This window comes from Anguilla rostrata, chromosome 2 (genome assembly GCF_018555375.3).
Source record: "Anguilla rostrata isolate EN2019 chromosome 2, ASM1855537v3, whole genome shotgun sequence".
Lineage (NCBI taxonomy): Eukaryota > Metazoa > Chordata > Actinopteri > Anguilliformes > Anguillidae > Anguilla > Anguilla rostrata.
The window spans coordinates 63,263,961-63,279,918 of NC_057934.1; the positions used below are offsets into that span (position 1 = coordinate 63,263,961).

General features: G+C 38.6%; 2 protein-coding genes across 2 annotated transcripts in view; one reads left to right on the forward strand and one right to left on the reverse strand.

Annotated features, from left to right (window-relative positions):
- Positions 1-15,958, forward strand: part of LOC135248798 (GRB2-related adaptor protein 2-like) — a 290,320-nt gene that overhangs the window by 257,869 nt on the left and 16,493 nt on the right. The window lies entirely within an intron of this gene.
- LOC135249526 (somatostatin receptor type 2-like) lies at positions 5,372-6,457 on the reverse strand. Its single transcript, XM_064325141.1, has one exon. The coding sequence runs from the start codon at positions 6,400-6,402 to the stop codon at positions 5,506-5,508; it is 897 nt and encodes a 298-aa protein (XP_064181211.1). The 5' UTR covers positions 6,403-6,457; the 3' UTR covers positions 5,372-5,505.

Consider the following 15,958-nt stretch of genomic DNA (forward strand, 5'->3'; position numbering starts at 1 on the left):
CTTTGCTTGACTATGGGAGCTTTGTCCACAGTGACAATTTTTTTTTAGAAATTCAGTCTGCAATGCCAACTTTCATTGCCGTCTGGAAGAGTGTGTTTTGGTAATAGGTTTATAGATCATAATCCAGAATGTTCACTTTTGCATGTGTAAGTAAAATATATACATCAAATTTGAATTTTTTTGGATGGAGTTCCCCATTAAATACATTTGGGGGGGGGGGTGATTTTCAAGTGGCAAGAAACATCTCTTTGAATTATCATGATAGAATCCACACATTAGTTCCTATTTAGTTTTAAAACTCAAAGTACAGCCAACAATGCCTGCAAGACGATCAGAGCAGGACCCCAGGGTAATGAGAAGGGTGCTCCTAATATAAATGACTGGAGTGTCTTTCTGAGTTCCATATGAAGTTTCGGAAGAATTTTTAGACCCAAAGAGAACACTTGTTTTTGGTGAATGGATTCCTACATTCGTATTATTCCAGTATTACAATGGGGAACTGTTATAATGGGGTCATGCTAGCTCACTCAGAACTACTCTGGCTCGATTATATAGCCTTGTCCAGATAGGTTTGCAACTGAGGTCAGAAATAATGCCATTTTGAACACTGTTGAGACACTTTAATTGCTTCACAAACTTTAACCAGAGTGCTTTGGGGTGATGACCCAAGAGATTATTAATTGTCGACATCCTTGGTGCTCTGTCCAGTCACGCACTGAGCCACGCCAGTGACATCACCAGGGAGGGAGAGACCACAGCATGTCTGCGTGTATTCAACACCACGCTCAGACCCGTGTATGGCTGGCCAACCTCGAGCAAGTAAATCACAACCCTCACAATCTCACAACTTTGACTGCCAACCAAATACAGCCAACACTGGCCCCATACAACTGGGATCGTACCTTAATCCAAGTAGCTGCACTGGCCACACGCCGTTTGTTAGCACTGCTAAAACACAGTACAGTACCAGCAGGTGAACATGGCTAAATGGTTATATTTAATACCAAGAACGAAAGGAGAAAATCATATTTATTGATTTATTTTTAAAATGTATTTATGATGAACGGGCACGTGGCTGTTGTGTCACATAAGAATACATCACCATAGTTTCCTCAGTTTAATCATTTGACAATACATAGTTATGAATGCTTTCCAGCAATTTGTTTTCTTTTGTGTCAGAAGAAATGCTTCTGTAATTATATATAAAAAATATACAAAAATGTTTTTTAAAAGATTCATTATATGGAAACTGACATTGATAACAACAGAATATGAGTAATATATGACTAATAAAATGTTCCCATCTCTGAAATATACATATATATATATATCTATGTAAATCTGTATTTGAAAGTAACTGAGTGTTTGAAAAGAATACATATCACTTTATTTTAGAGTATTATAATAGTTCTGAAAAATATGGTTAATTCAGTATGGTGTGCTTTTGCGCTCTGAACCAGGAAAAAGTTTCTTCCTCCTTTATATTTTATTTTTGTTTTGTTCTTGGAAATTTTTTATTTTGGAATAATTACTAAGAAAAAATGTAGGAAAAAAAGATGTTGTGACCAAAATATCAAACCATATATTATATACATATATAGAGTTATGTGGTCTCAGTCACTGTGTTACTGTAAACAAAAATATGGTGTAAAAATGTTTTTGATGTGATAAGATTTAATCGATAAAAAAATAAAATATTAGCAAAAATATTTAGTCACTTTTTTCTTGCTTGTGAAGTATGGGACTTGGGATCTAACCAAAGGGAAATAAAGGATTTTGAAACCTTTTCTTCAGCCAGACTTTTTGTTTAAATTTAAACCTCCACGTTCCTTCCCAAATGTGAGAAATAACCTGCAGGATTTATATATTCCATACTTGAGTCAAGTGAATGAAACAGAGCTTCAATTACGAAAATGCAGGAGTACACAAAAAGGTTTTTTACAAAAAATAAATAAAATAACGTAATTAACTGTTGAGCAGGAAATCGACTCTCTTCGAGCACTTTGTAGCTCAATGAAATAAGGGGTTATAACGTTAATCCCAAAACCCAACAAGAACTCGAAACGGCTGGATAACTGGCGTCCAATTACTCTGCCAAACTCAGACTACTAGATAATTGTGTCGGTTTTTTTAAAGGCACCTGAGTCAAAAGAAATTAATGTGAAAAAATGAGTATTCACAATACCTATAAGACATCAATATACAGGCCAAACCCTCAGTAATGTAATTAGGTTTAGTAATTAGTAAATCTCCCTCTGATATAATCACTTTTAACTTTTATTCCAAAATGCAAAAAAAAAAAAAAAAATCCAAGACCGTGTTTTGCTTGCTTAAAGCAGTGGGCATTTCTAGATTAGGTTATCCCTCTATATCTCTATATGTTGATCTCAAAACAATTAAGGAAGTACATTCAATTTTATTCAAATTTATTTGGAAAAATAAAACTGAATGTGTTCAAAGGAACATAATGATCAGAAGGTATACTGAAGGAGGGTTTAATGTATTATATTTTAAAATTATTAATATTAATACAGCTAATAATTACAGCTAAAATAAACTGGATCAAACAATGTGTGACTAATGAAAACTCCCAAAGGTTCTACATCCCAAACACATTCTCCGCTAAATGCAGTGGGTTGAAATTCATACTTTCTTGCAATTATAAATTCAGTATACCCCCCATCAAGTTAACAAATTACCATAAACAAACCTTTGAGAATTGAGGCTTGAAAGATTGCTTTAATCACAATTTATCTCCACACAAAACCATAATTTTGAATAATCAATATATACTAAACAAAAACAGAGCCATATACCTAGAAGGATTGGGTAGAGCAGCATGGGATGCTACTTATATCAGACCTAATAAACAGAAAGGTTCCTTGCAGTTTTAGGAAATTATGAGTCAGGTTTAACGCACTCCTCCAGGAGAAGAATTTCTGAAAGAGGTGAAAAGTGTCCCTGCATGTTTACTTTAGCTTGTGCGAAGGGGTGGCCCTGTTTGACCGTAAATTTTTAAATAAATTATTGACAAAAAACCAAAGCTCTCCTTCTAGGGGTATACTTTCATGGAAACAGTATTATCCTGAGATTAATTTTAATGGGATTGGGTTAGTACTAGACAGATTTCAAGTGCCAGATAAGGTTAAAGAGCTCCATATGACGTGTCTACATAATTTCTACTCTTGCAATAAACTGTAACAGAGTAAATTTAAGCCTGACATCCCTCCTCTCTGCTTCATCTGTAGTTCAGAAACTGAATCCATAGTACACCTATTCTGTAAAAGTCCATGCTCATCTGACATTTATATTGAAGTTTCTGCACTGCAATTATGATGAGCTATATTAAGTTGATTAATATTGACCAGAATTATTATTTTTTTTTACTTTTATTTACCCAGGGTAGGTTCGCTGAGCATGGATGCTCATTTGCAGCAATGCCCTGCTTCACACTCATACACATTTACACCTGGGAGCTGCCCAGTACAAACACAATCTTCTATTGTTGGCCATTGAGCAGCTCCACTGGAGGGAGAGGACATTTTTTTAGCCAATTAAATCAGGGGATGATTAGGTGGCAAGTTTTTGTGAGAACCAGATCTGGGATTTTAGCCAGGACACCGGGGAGCCCCCTACTTTTTGTGAAGAGTGTCATGGGATTTTTAATGACCACAGTGAGTCAGGACCTCGGTTTAATGTCTCATCCAAAAGACGGCATCTCCTACAGCACAGTGTCCCCATCACTGCACTGGGACATTGGGGTTTATTTGACCAGAGGGAAGACTGCCCCCTGCTGGCCCACCAACACCACTTCCAGCAGCAACTCAGTATTCCCTGGTGGTCTCCCATCCAAGTACTAACCAAGCCCACACTTGCTTAGCTTCAGCCAGTCAGCAGGAGCAGAGTGTGTGGTGGTATGTCTGCTGGCATATGGTTTTATCTTAAAACAAGAATTCAGGACATTGATAAAGCAATTTCATATTCATACAGTAGGTCAAGGGTAACTAATTGCAGACCAAATGTCCATATTTTCTGCACAGAACTTAAACATTTCCTATGAATCTCTTCTCAAAATTAAAAATAAGAAAGCACAAGAGGCCACATCATGTCCTGAAATGAGCAATATCTATTTATCAGACCAGAACATTGGCTAAATACACATTCTACTTTATATATATTTATACTTTAATATGTTTGCTATGCTATATCCATTTTCAATTCAGTATCAATCCACTGTGTCCCTACATTACGCATATTCAATTTGTTTTTGCAGGAAGGATGACGCTGGTCGGTCTCTGTGGCATTGTGCAATTATGTGCATGGATTTTAATTCAATTAAACAGGTGGCTTATTTACCGAATTCTTCTCCTATAAAGTTTACCCCACCTGTCTAGGTTCTCAGCTTGGAAGCCAGTTGACCCTTAATTAATCCCACAGGAATTTAATTAACAGCTAATGAAGATACGTTCAGGCCATAATTGTCGTGCTCAGTATGTAACATTTCCACATGTGATTATCCTGGAGAAACAAAGGTAAACCTCACCGAGTCATGAGCAACAAGACGGTTCAACAAGCCACAGAGCAGTGATCAAAGCACACAAACAATGCTTCTGTCATTAAATCCTTACTTACATTTTCCTTATTCAATTAGACGCTCTTCGACAGCTCCTCTGTAGAAGAGATTGTGTCGTTCTCTAAATGTTGGGATAGTTAGGCATGTGCCGATAGTAAAATTGTATTACCTTGGCCAACCTTTTTATGATACTATCTCGATAACTACTGAAATAAATTGAAAGTCTTGAAACAGTATTAAACATACTAAAATGATTTTAAATATTATTTTATACCAAAACATTCTTTATTAAACATGTTTTAAACATGTTTTATTGTAAAAATGTTAACATTCTGACCATACAAATAACTACAAAATAACGGAATTCAGAAGTAAATATAAACTTCTTTTTTTTCACCAAAATAGTCTTTTTGGCTTTTTTTTTTTCTTTTTTTTAAACAATAACTTTAAGGCGAACCTGGTGAAATTAAACGGTAACGGACAAACTTGGATTAGTGGTAGGCTACTCATAATGGCCACCTTTTACATTCAAAGTGCTTTCAATTAGTTTATTTAGAATAATTCAAATTAGAATGCATATATTACTTTTTAAATAATCAAAAAATTTTGAATGATTCATTATCATGCCATGCCTATCGGTTGGCTAATGACAGAATAAATACAGTATATGACAAATAACTGTTAATGCTTTTTACTGAGATACATAGTTATATTGATTATCGATACATCCCTAACTAGTTAAACCAAACACATGAAATGGTGGGTTATTTTACGTCTAAAACATTATTTTCAAAAGTATCCAAACCATTTGCCCATCGTTCAAATAATCTTTATTTGGTTAATGAACTCAGAGTTAATAATTGGAAGGCACCATTCAGATGCAACCTAATACAGACCAGATACGTAGATACGGCTCACATGCTTCCGTTACATCACTCTTTGAAAGGGCTTTGGCAGCAGCTGCAGGGGAGGTTGGCGAGACATGATGGTCTTTCCATCTTGGACATGTAGAGCAGGGGTTCAATGCTGGAGCTGAGGTCCATGAAGGAGAAGACAATCACGCTGATGTGACACTTGAATTCAAGGATGCTGTAGTACTCAGCAAAGGGAAAAAGAGCCACTGGGGGCAGGTAGTTAAAGACGATGATGGCCAGGGTGATGACCACTGTTCTGAAGGCTTTCTTCTTCATGGGGTGCATCTTCTCTTTGCCCATGACCGACTTCCTCAGAATCCAGATGATAGAGAGGTTGCAGAAGACCATGATGGTGAAGGCGGCCAGGATCAGCCCGGTGAAGATGTTGATCGTGCTGTCCTCCCCCACGACGGACTTGCAAAGGGCGCAGGACAGCATGAGCCCCCACACCAGCATGGATAAGGCCACTCTGATCTTGTTGTCCCTGATGCCGGTGAACACGATGGGGTGGACCACAGCTATGTAGCGGTCCAGGCAAATGCAGGTGAGGAAGAGCGGGGTGGTGTCCTTGATCCCGTAGGCGAAGCGCTGGAAGTACCATATATGCTTGTCGCTGAGCAGTAGGCGGTTCAGCAGCTCGATGGGGGTCATCAGGCAGAAGTAGGCATCGATGATGGCCAGGTTGAAGATGAAGATGTCGGAGGTGGAGGAGTCGCTCTTCTTCCTGGCCACCTGCCACATCACCATGATGTTGGCAGGAAAGCCCACCACCAGGTTAAAGACCTTGATGAGGTAGCAGAACACAAACGCATGGGGTGTGTCTTTGCACAAGTCAAATTCGTACCAGGGCAGGGGGCCTGAACCCGAAGAGGGGTGGTTGAGTGGTAGGCTGGAGTTGATGACAGAGGTGTTCATTGTGGTTTTTGGTTTAATTAACCCAGCAGAACTGTGTTAATGTTGCCCCCTTTAATGTGTCCTTACAAAGGAGAGGGAAAATCAGACAGGTCAGGTCAGGTCATAGTCAGACCTTAACTGTGTAGTACAATGATCCTCACCATTCAAAATGTATTCATGGTCATGTATAATTCTTATATTTCTACGGATTACAATAGTTTAACATTTTTTCACTATTCATTACTAAATATTTTTACATTATGGAAATTAATAACTGATTTCAGTATTATGTATCCAAAGTCAAACAATCAAGTTAAAGAAATTATTCTTTTCTATGGAGCCTGGCACAATATTATAGCATGGTGCCCCTAAAGGGTAATCTTTGTTTCCTGGGAACACTGCCTCCACTGTGGGAAAACTACCTCCACTTTGGGAAAACTGCCTCTATCATGTGAGCATAGAAAACATAGCTGTTCCTAGGGTGGGGGTGGTTTTCCTAGAATGGGGGCAGGGCCGAGGAAACTCACACAGAGAACGGAGTTTTCACTGTGTGGAAGTAACTCTCTGAAAGAGAAGCTCATGTTCACACAACGGAGGCAGGTTTCCCAAAGCAGAAGCAGTTTTTCCAGACCACAGGCAATGTTCCAAGAAGACAAAGTTTGCCCTTTAGGGCCACCACATGATAGTCCCACTCATAATATGATCTAATGTATCCAGACCTTACACACCATAAGACATTCAAGATCAGGTTGAAAAAGTGCAGTCTGAAAGAAAAATTAGAAACTCACCTGAGAAACTTGCAGATGGCTCCACAGTATCCTCAACTCAGACAGCCCAATAGGCAACTGTATCCAGATGTCCTGTGTCCAGAAAGGCTATGTTTTTCTCAATATATTTCCTGTTCATGTAAATTTATATAAATGCACTCATGTGTATTACAAGCATGGTTTTGGGCTGCAGCCAATGAGAAGGTTCATTGAGGATGGCAAGGAACTTCTGTCTACATGATAGCAGTTGTCGAAACTGTTGAATACCATGTCACCATTGGTTGATATTTGTGGTTGGGCAGGTGTGGAAGCAGAACATTTTAAAGGGGGTTGGGTCGGAGGGGTGTGTTTGTGTTTTGGGACAATTAGATATGCTGTAAAACAGAGGCGGGCCAAAAGGAGGGGACAGACAGCTATCCCCCAATCCCTGTTCTCTCAATACATTTTTTTGTCAGTGATGCAATCCACAAACTGAATCTCAGACAAACAAGTGACGCAATGCAATACTGGAGCACAAGTGAGATGGACTATGTAACCTGGTGTAAGTTCTTACATACGAAACCTCAAGGTGCTACGCAGTAGACTTGCATAATGGACGTTACAGCGATTCTCTTACACCAGTATGAAAAAAACAATTAATGTGAGATAAGTATCTTTTTCCACAGATTTTATTAAATTAATTTATGATATTGTAATTTTGATTTCCGTTCTTGGCCAAATGCAAGTTGCAGCTTACACAAAGTACATTACTTCGCCTTTGCTTAGTGGACTGCAGTCTATGGCAGGGTTGCCCAACCCTGTTCCTGGAGATCTAGCCTCCTGTAGGTTTTCACTCCAACCCTTATAAATAAAGAACACCTCATTGAACATATAGAGATCGCAATGAGCTGCCAATTAGTGAAATCGGGTGTGCCAAATTAAGAGTTGAATTGAAACCCTACAGGATCTCCAGTACAGTAGGACAGCCTTGATCTAAGGCATCTGACATTATTTTACCACTTAGAGCAGAAATCAGCTGTGCCAGGGGCTGATGTAACTGAGGAACCATAGTTTTGTTGAGTCAGAAACCCTGGCTCAGGTTCCATGTCAATCAAGTGAACTCCATGCCATCATAAAACTTGATTAAGTAAAATGTTTGAATACAAATAAATGTATGTCATTCTTTTTATTTTCTTTTTTCTCTTGGTCACTTTTGTCATATTTTAGCAAATACACATTTATCTAACACATTAACAGTAAGTATAACTGACAGAAATAAAAACAAAAAACCTTGAAAATACACAAGCCCTCCATCGGGGCCAGATCTAGGTATAGGCAATATAGGCGGCTGCATAGACCATCATCCGTATGGGGGGTGCCACTTGTTTGAGGTGGGGGATATGCCAGACAAATGGAATGGAATGTTGCATTGTGTTTAAGAAATTTCGTATGACTTTTTCCCCTCCCCCACCATTCCACAATTACTAACTTGGCGGCGGTTGCAGGACTGTAATCTGACGGTGTGTCCGTGCAGATCAGGCCAACATTTTGCACTCTGCCCACTCAAGATCAAGGAAATGGAGCTTTTTCTAGACAACAGCCTCCAAAGTTCTGACACAGCACTTTACTACTCAAGCAGACACAAAGTGTAAACTGTGAAAAAATATATTCCCCAAGAACCGTAATGTTTTCGTATGAGAGACAGGAAATGACCTGAATGAGGATTCCATTTTGTTGTTTCTCCAGTGGCTTTCAGGTTGCCAGGTCAAGTGGGATGGCTGCATCTCTTTAGTTTTGTTCCGGGCACCAAAGCAAACAACACAGCTAGCTAGGCTGATGGCTTGCTTAGGTCTGTACAACACATCAGTCCAGAACTCACAAAAAAGAGGCATGGTTGGGCACAGCGGCTCACATTATAGGCTAGGCTATATATGTGTTTGTTATGTCTGTCAATTTACCAATTTCCCAACTCATCACTGAGCTGGAAGTTTGCCTGCTGGTGTAACTACATAGCCTGCCCCAGCACGACCTGCTCTGGTCGATATCCCGTTCGTCACATTGTGATATTCTGACCTCTTATTGGATACCACTTTACACTTGCACACATATGTGCTTGTTCACATAGTCTTGCCCATTACTAGCCTGCTGTCTACTGGCTAAAGGGATTATTTGCAGTAGCTAAGCGCAACCCTGTTCACAGAGCATTCAAAGAAATCTGTAACTTCAACATTAGATGAATCCAAATTTACACAATATGAATTGAATCAAATTTAACATTGGTTTTTCATTTTGAAACCTAGCTACATTTTGGTACCTATATAGCTAACATTAGCTATGTAAATCACAGCTGGTAGGTACAAAGCTGTTTTAGCTAGCTAGCAAACGTTAGCTATCTAGTATAATTCACAGCCAGCCAGCTGACTAACTAACATACCAGTACGCAGGCGCAAAACTTCTCTTTTTTCCTGACCGAAATTTTAAATGTTCAGCTGTTTGTTAGTTTGTTGGCATTGGCCTAGCTAGACCATCAAACTAGACAGACCATTGATACAGCTACTGATGACGTCAAACAGAAAGCCAGTTATCTACGCAGAAGTGCTCCCACAGCCTGTTGTTGGTAAACATTGTAATTTGTCCTGTAAGTCATAGCGTTGTATCCAGTAAGAGGTGGATACATCAGATATTGACAGCAGCAAGCTATACAGGGGCAGCAAGCTATGCAGTTACATCGGCTAGCTAGGTAGCAAGCATTTCTATAGTCATAACCTGCATAGTTTAACCATTCTAACGAGCTAAAAATCACTTTACATTAAAACACACCTGGTACCGCCTTGACACTTTTTCATTCCTCAAAATCTCAATCCCCAAATCTAGAAACCAGTGCTCACACAATGTCTTTGGAATACAGGACATTAAAAATCTTAGTTTTACACTATTTTACGTGCGTTCTGAGAAACGTAACTAGGGATATTTTGGCCATAATACACTAGCTCACTCAACTAAGCCTATTGCATGTCGTACATCATTTGTAACAGATGTGTGTAAAAATTGCAGGATTAACATGATCGAATAAGCTGCTTATAAAATAATATTTTGGTTTCTGATCAAAACAAATTTTGCCACACAGGCTAATAGTTTTTTTTTTGTTTGTTTTTTTAACTGTCGAAGTGAGTTCTGTTATAATGTTGAGCAAGCTAGATAGAGTGTGACATCTCATTTTCGACTTTTCATTCAAAATTAGAAAATTTAACGCTTTCTCTTTCAATCTGGCAGCTCTACCAAGGTCTGTCCCCAAAAAGGTGCCTTACACTGCCTACTACACAGTCGACAGCTAGGACCTATTTTTGATGAAAAACACAAAGATGAGCTTGAAAAAACACACTAATATCCAAATGATTGCTATGGATAAGGAAGTTTCATTAACGTACTAATAGGCTAGCAACCTAGGGTCTTATTTGAAAGACATTCAAAGTGAGGTCAGTTTGATTATAAAATTATCTTGTTTTCACTAGGTTATATCCAATATGATGGACTCTTCCATTGTACCCTTTGAGCAAGTAAAAAACAGGACACAGGTCAGCAGTTAACCGATTGTCTGGCAGTCGATGCCGTTTCAAACTGGCATGTCAAGTTCCTTTGAAGGACACCTCAATCCATGTCTGCGTGGGAATGGGTAGGCATCTTGTAAACCCTTGGATAAGGCTTAGTTCATAGCTCTCCATTTACCATTTACCAACAAGCATTGCTTCGGTATACATCCAGCTTTATAAGATCCTTGCATTTACCAATTCAGCTTCTGAGCAATGACGATCTTTACAGAAAGTAGCCTATAACCAGGGGCATAGGGGCGTTTCCAGCATTCCTTCATCCAAAAATACAACAACAAAAGCAGTGCAGAAACAGATGCAGTCCAGTGCTTAATCTGGCACAACACATCGTATTTCTGTTTGACACACGTAGGGCCTACCCGTTACATATTTACATATTGTTTCACTGAACAGCATTTCGATGATGGGGTGAAAACTAAAAAGTGTAGTTGATTTTTTGTGACCAAATATTTTTCTTTATTTTTTTGAGAGTGAAAATTGGGCAGGGAGAAAAGTGAATTCAGACCCTTTTTTATTTTTTGGTATACGGGTTATCTTTTTGGAATGTTTTCATATGCCTGCACATAAACTGAACTGAAAACAAATTTCCTCTTGAAGACAATGTATTTATCTTATCTTTCTGTTTTTCTCTATGTCATATTCTCAGATAATGAAAATAAATATTTTTGGATGCGATAGATTCCATTATGCATCAGCAGACAGTTCGAATGGATAGAGAGCTGGAGGGCAGGTGGCATTTGCACCCCACACTCTGTAAGACACATACAGTATATTGCACATTTATCATGTATGCATTTACTTTTAGAACATTTAGGATCTGTTTAATTGACGCATGTCAATATCAGAGGGTTAAATACGGTTTAATTAAGTTGATTAAACATGACACTTTCATTCTTGTGCCCTCTTGACGGTGTCTACTGTTAGCCTATTACTGACTAGGAGATATACAGGACAATAAAGCAACAACAAAGCCAGCTGTTGCAGGTGAGAATGGATGATGCTACCATGTGTCTGCATTTTTAATACCCATAGGTGGCCCTGGTAGGACCAATGAACCTTTCCACTAATTATAATATTGTGGGGGTGGGTGGGGGTAGTGGCTGAGGAGCAAATGTGCCACCCCATTGTCAAACTCACTCCTATGCCCCTGCCTATAACCAGTCTATTCAGTCTCTCCAGCCCAATGCTGCTCTTCAGGTCTTTCTTGATTAATTTTTATTGAAAAATGTATTCATTAATTGGAGCAGTAGCCAACAAACCACACCTACGATTACCAGATGGTGTTCCATAATAAACATTTTTACAAGTTAGGAGACTGAAGTGTGTGTTAAAAATTCTCAGTTTTAAAACGTGTCCTGAATAACAGCAGTTCAGCAGGGAAAGTTGTTGATATATCCCTACTGTAGTCATCAGACAGACCAGAGATATTGTAGTAGTCTCTCTCTATGGGCTTTGGACATTTTTACACAGTGGTGTCACAGCTTTGGTGATTCCTTTTTTTAAAAGCCATCCAACACTTGGCAACTTGGCTATCTTTTCCCCCAGCTCCACTTTTTGTGTTTAAAAGGTTTGATGTTCTTTGCCTAGTTGTAGTAGCTAGGATTCTTCTTTGCTCTCATCCTCAGCTAGCTAGCTAAGAAATTTCACTGCCAAAACTAGCTAACAGTTAAATCATCCTGTATCAGGCTATCACATGATGAAAAATATACACATGACATTGGACCATAACATACATGAACATATTTTCCAGCAGTCTTTGCATATCAGAAAATAACTCTAGTACCAAATAAATAACCCCAAATTATTTAATTGAATTGTTTAAACAATACATTTTCTGTAGAATGGGCATATGTGCCTTGGCAAAGTTTGACATAATCGCAGCCTATTGTGGAAAGAAAGCGTAATAACCATGATAGAGATGAGTTATTGAAGGATATATAAAACAGATGGTGTTAATATGACATATGCTTTTTTTTCCCTGATATTTAACGAGTGTCTCAAATGCAAGGGCCTGTGCATGAATGAACTGTCTTTATGTAGAGCTAGGTTTCCTCAAGGGGATCACGGGCTCTCCCAGACCACGGGCCCCAGTGCAGCCACAATGCCTAAATCTCCTCCGCAGAATAGCAATAACAAGGATCTTTCACACATCTCTAATATCGGATTTAACCAGTGTTTGACTTCTAAAGCAAATTTGTTAATCTAGCCAGGGCACTTTAGTAGAAACAAAACTTGTAAGAACCCATTTTGTTCACCCCTGGGTTTTAGGAAGGACCATTTTAAAGTATTTAATTGGAGGTACTGGACACTGTGGTCCCGAAAATCTGTGCATTGCATACATGCAATTTAAACCTTTGTACACACGAGGGCACTGTGGCATTGTCTATGAAGCACTATGAGACAGGAGGGTGGCAGTTATATGACTGAAACAAGCTTTAAAGAGTGTATATTTTATAAACATTAAAAGGGGAATATTATTCCTATAACTTCAAAATTGAATATCTTCATTCATTTTAATTAGCTATCCATAACTGTTCCAAACACCATCTTGGCAGGTCAACTTCCCACCATTGGGAGTTGTCATGATCTTGATAGCCTGAAACTATCTTCTTCCATAATGATCTTTACTGGAGCCATCTGTAAAAAATCATTACACTGAACAAGTTTCTCTATTTCCTCAAGTGCTGCTATTAGCATTTGGTACAGGACCCATTCTGAACAGAGCGTACTGAAAAGAGCATGATTATAGAAAGCAATTCAGTCATCCTGCTACAAATAAGGGAACTTTATGAGTAATCTGCAATAAATCTATACTGGTTTTACTATGTGTTATCCATTTCGTAGTTTCCTTTTCCCTTTTCAGGTGGTACATCAAATACAATACATAAATAAATAAATAAATACTTTTTTCAAAAATTCTCCATAGTGTTTTCTCTGAATCATCAGTACCAAAGAGTTGATATTACAGAAACAGATCATTTATTTACTTACATATTCTATAATTATTTATTCACCCAGATTTATTTTTTCCTTAAAGCTTTAAGTTCTACCTTTTTACCTCAGCATAGCCTCCTAAATTTTACTGTGGAGTCTTTGATATTATATTGGTTCATCAATATTAATGTCATTTCTTTTGTTATCTTGTCCAAAATGGGGCAGCATTGACAATATTACTATGATCTGTTGGATACTGTCTATATTAAAAGCATAGCTTTAATGGCATTTTTTTCAAATGATAAGTTGATGTGTGTGTGTGTGTGTGCATGTGTGTGTGTGTGTGTGTGTGTGTGTGTGTGTCTACATTCACACACACAGTTTTATTTGGCAGTTTTATCATTCAGTTGTAAGCCCAAAACTTAAATCTTATTAACCCTAGCAGTGTTCCAACTGTTAGACTATCACAAAAATAATTTTCAACACGTTTTGATATCTCTTGCAAATTCAGTGGTGTTACTTTATGTATACATCATTTTGTATGTTGGAGGCTGGACTAACTAATATTATCAAATTATACACATCAAATAGCCTTATTGTAAAAATAAAAAATAAAATAAAAACCTTGGTGATGCAGTGCTTTTGCACCCAATATTGTATCATGAACACCTTACGTATGGTCCCACGTGACATTGTTGTAAACCGCTCTAGACACACTAATATGCCAAATATATTACTAAAAAAAAGACTTGTAATACAAAATACCAGTGTTCCCCAAGGGCCTTTGAACGCAAGTGACGTAATTTCTGTTTTTTTTTCCGTTTGATGGTTTACTTGAATGAATTTACTCAGCTTCCTCTCCGTGACGGGGAAAACACAGACGAAACTCAGACGTAGAGGAAGCCTGATCAGAACAGATACCGAGTGGAGGTCTGGCGGCAGCTAAATCTCGCACCATGTCAATGAGTCACCGTTCGGTGTATGATGTCTTGTACCATATTGCATATCCGTGCTTATATACTGTATCTGCGCTTAAGCATGTGGTCGTTTTTACCTACTTGTACCCACAATCATCTACACCCCTGGCTCATAGTACAGTCAGCAATGTGTTTTTTTTGGGTCGACCTCATGTTTCTGACAAGAGACATTTTTGTCTCGTAGAAATGGCAGGTACACCATCCACTAAGTTAGGGCTTAGTGTATAGTATGTTTTTTTTATCTTTGTTGGACTCACAGAAATGTTAATAAAGTTTACTTAACACCAAACCTTTAAGTGTACCTGTACAGAGCCATGAGTTTGACATTTTTCAAGGTTTTCTGCTGTAATAATGGATCACGGAGTCCTAACATTAAGCTCCAACGATACCTCCTGACCATATGTGAAGGAATTTATAACACAAGTTATGTTACAGTGGATTTAACATACGTATATTTCCGGAAAAGCAGAAGTGAATGTTTAAGAATATTTTAGATTCATTTTGCAGATTGCTCTCTAAAGCTAGAGCAATCCTGAACAGACATATTACAGAAATAACTGATCAATCTAGATCAGAGATTAAATGGTAAATGGACTGCATTTATATAGCACTTTTATCCAAAGCACTTTACAATTGATGCCTCTCATTCGCCAGAGCAGTTAAGGGTTAGGTGTCTTGCTCAAGGACACTTCGACACGCCCAGGGCGGGGTTTGAACCGGCAACCCTCCGACTGCCAGACAATCGGTCTTACCTCCTGAGCTATGTCGCCCCAGATTAGGGAGTCATGAATGCAAAATACATCACCAAATAGATACCGACGGTCTGTGTATAATCAAGAAGTGTAACGTTAGCCAAACAAACCAACAATAGTCTTGAAAACAGAAGTAAATTGCGCTGCACAGCTAATCTGTCTTGGGCTGTAGTTCTGGATGACAGAGCAGTTAATAGTTTCTGGAGCAGGGGAGGTTGCAAGCTTGTTTTAAGATTGTGGAGACACATTCAGTGGACAGAGATGAGTCTCCAGGGGAATTATGGGAGGGAAATTAATAAGAAAGATGTCAGGAGAGTTAGACTGGAGGAAGGGTATGGAGATGGGACCTATGGAACAGGTGGTTGGACGGTGGGATCGTTGGAGTTGAGAGAGGTCAGCATCTCTAAGAATAGAGACTGCCGAGAGAGAGAGAGAGGAAGAGAGAGAGAGTAGTGGTAGGAAGAGAGGGAGGTTTATTTCTTGCAAGGACTGGCTGAGGTATTGGGGGACAGTGTAATCTCTATCACTTAGGGAACCCTATGCAAAAACTGCACTGTTAC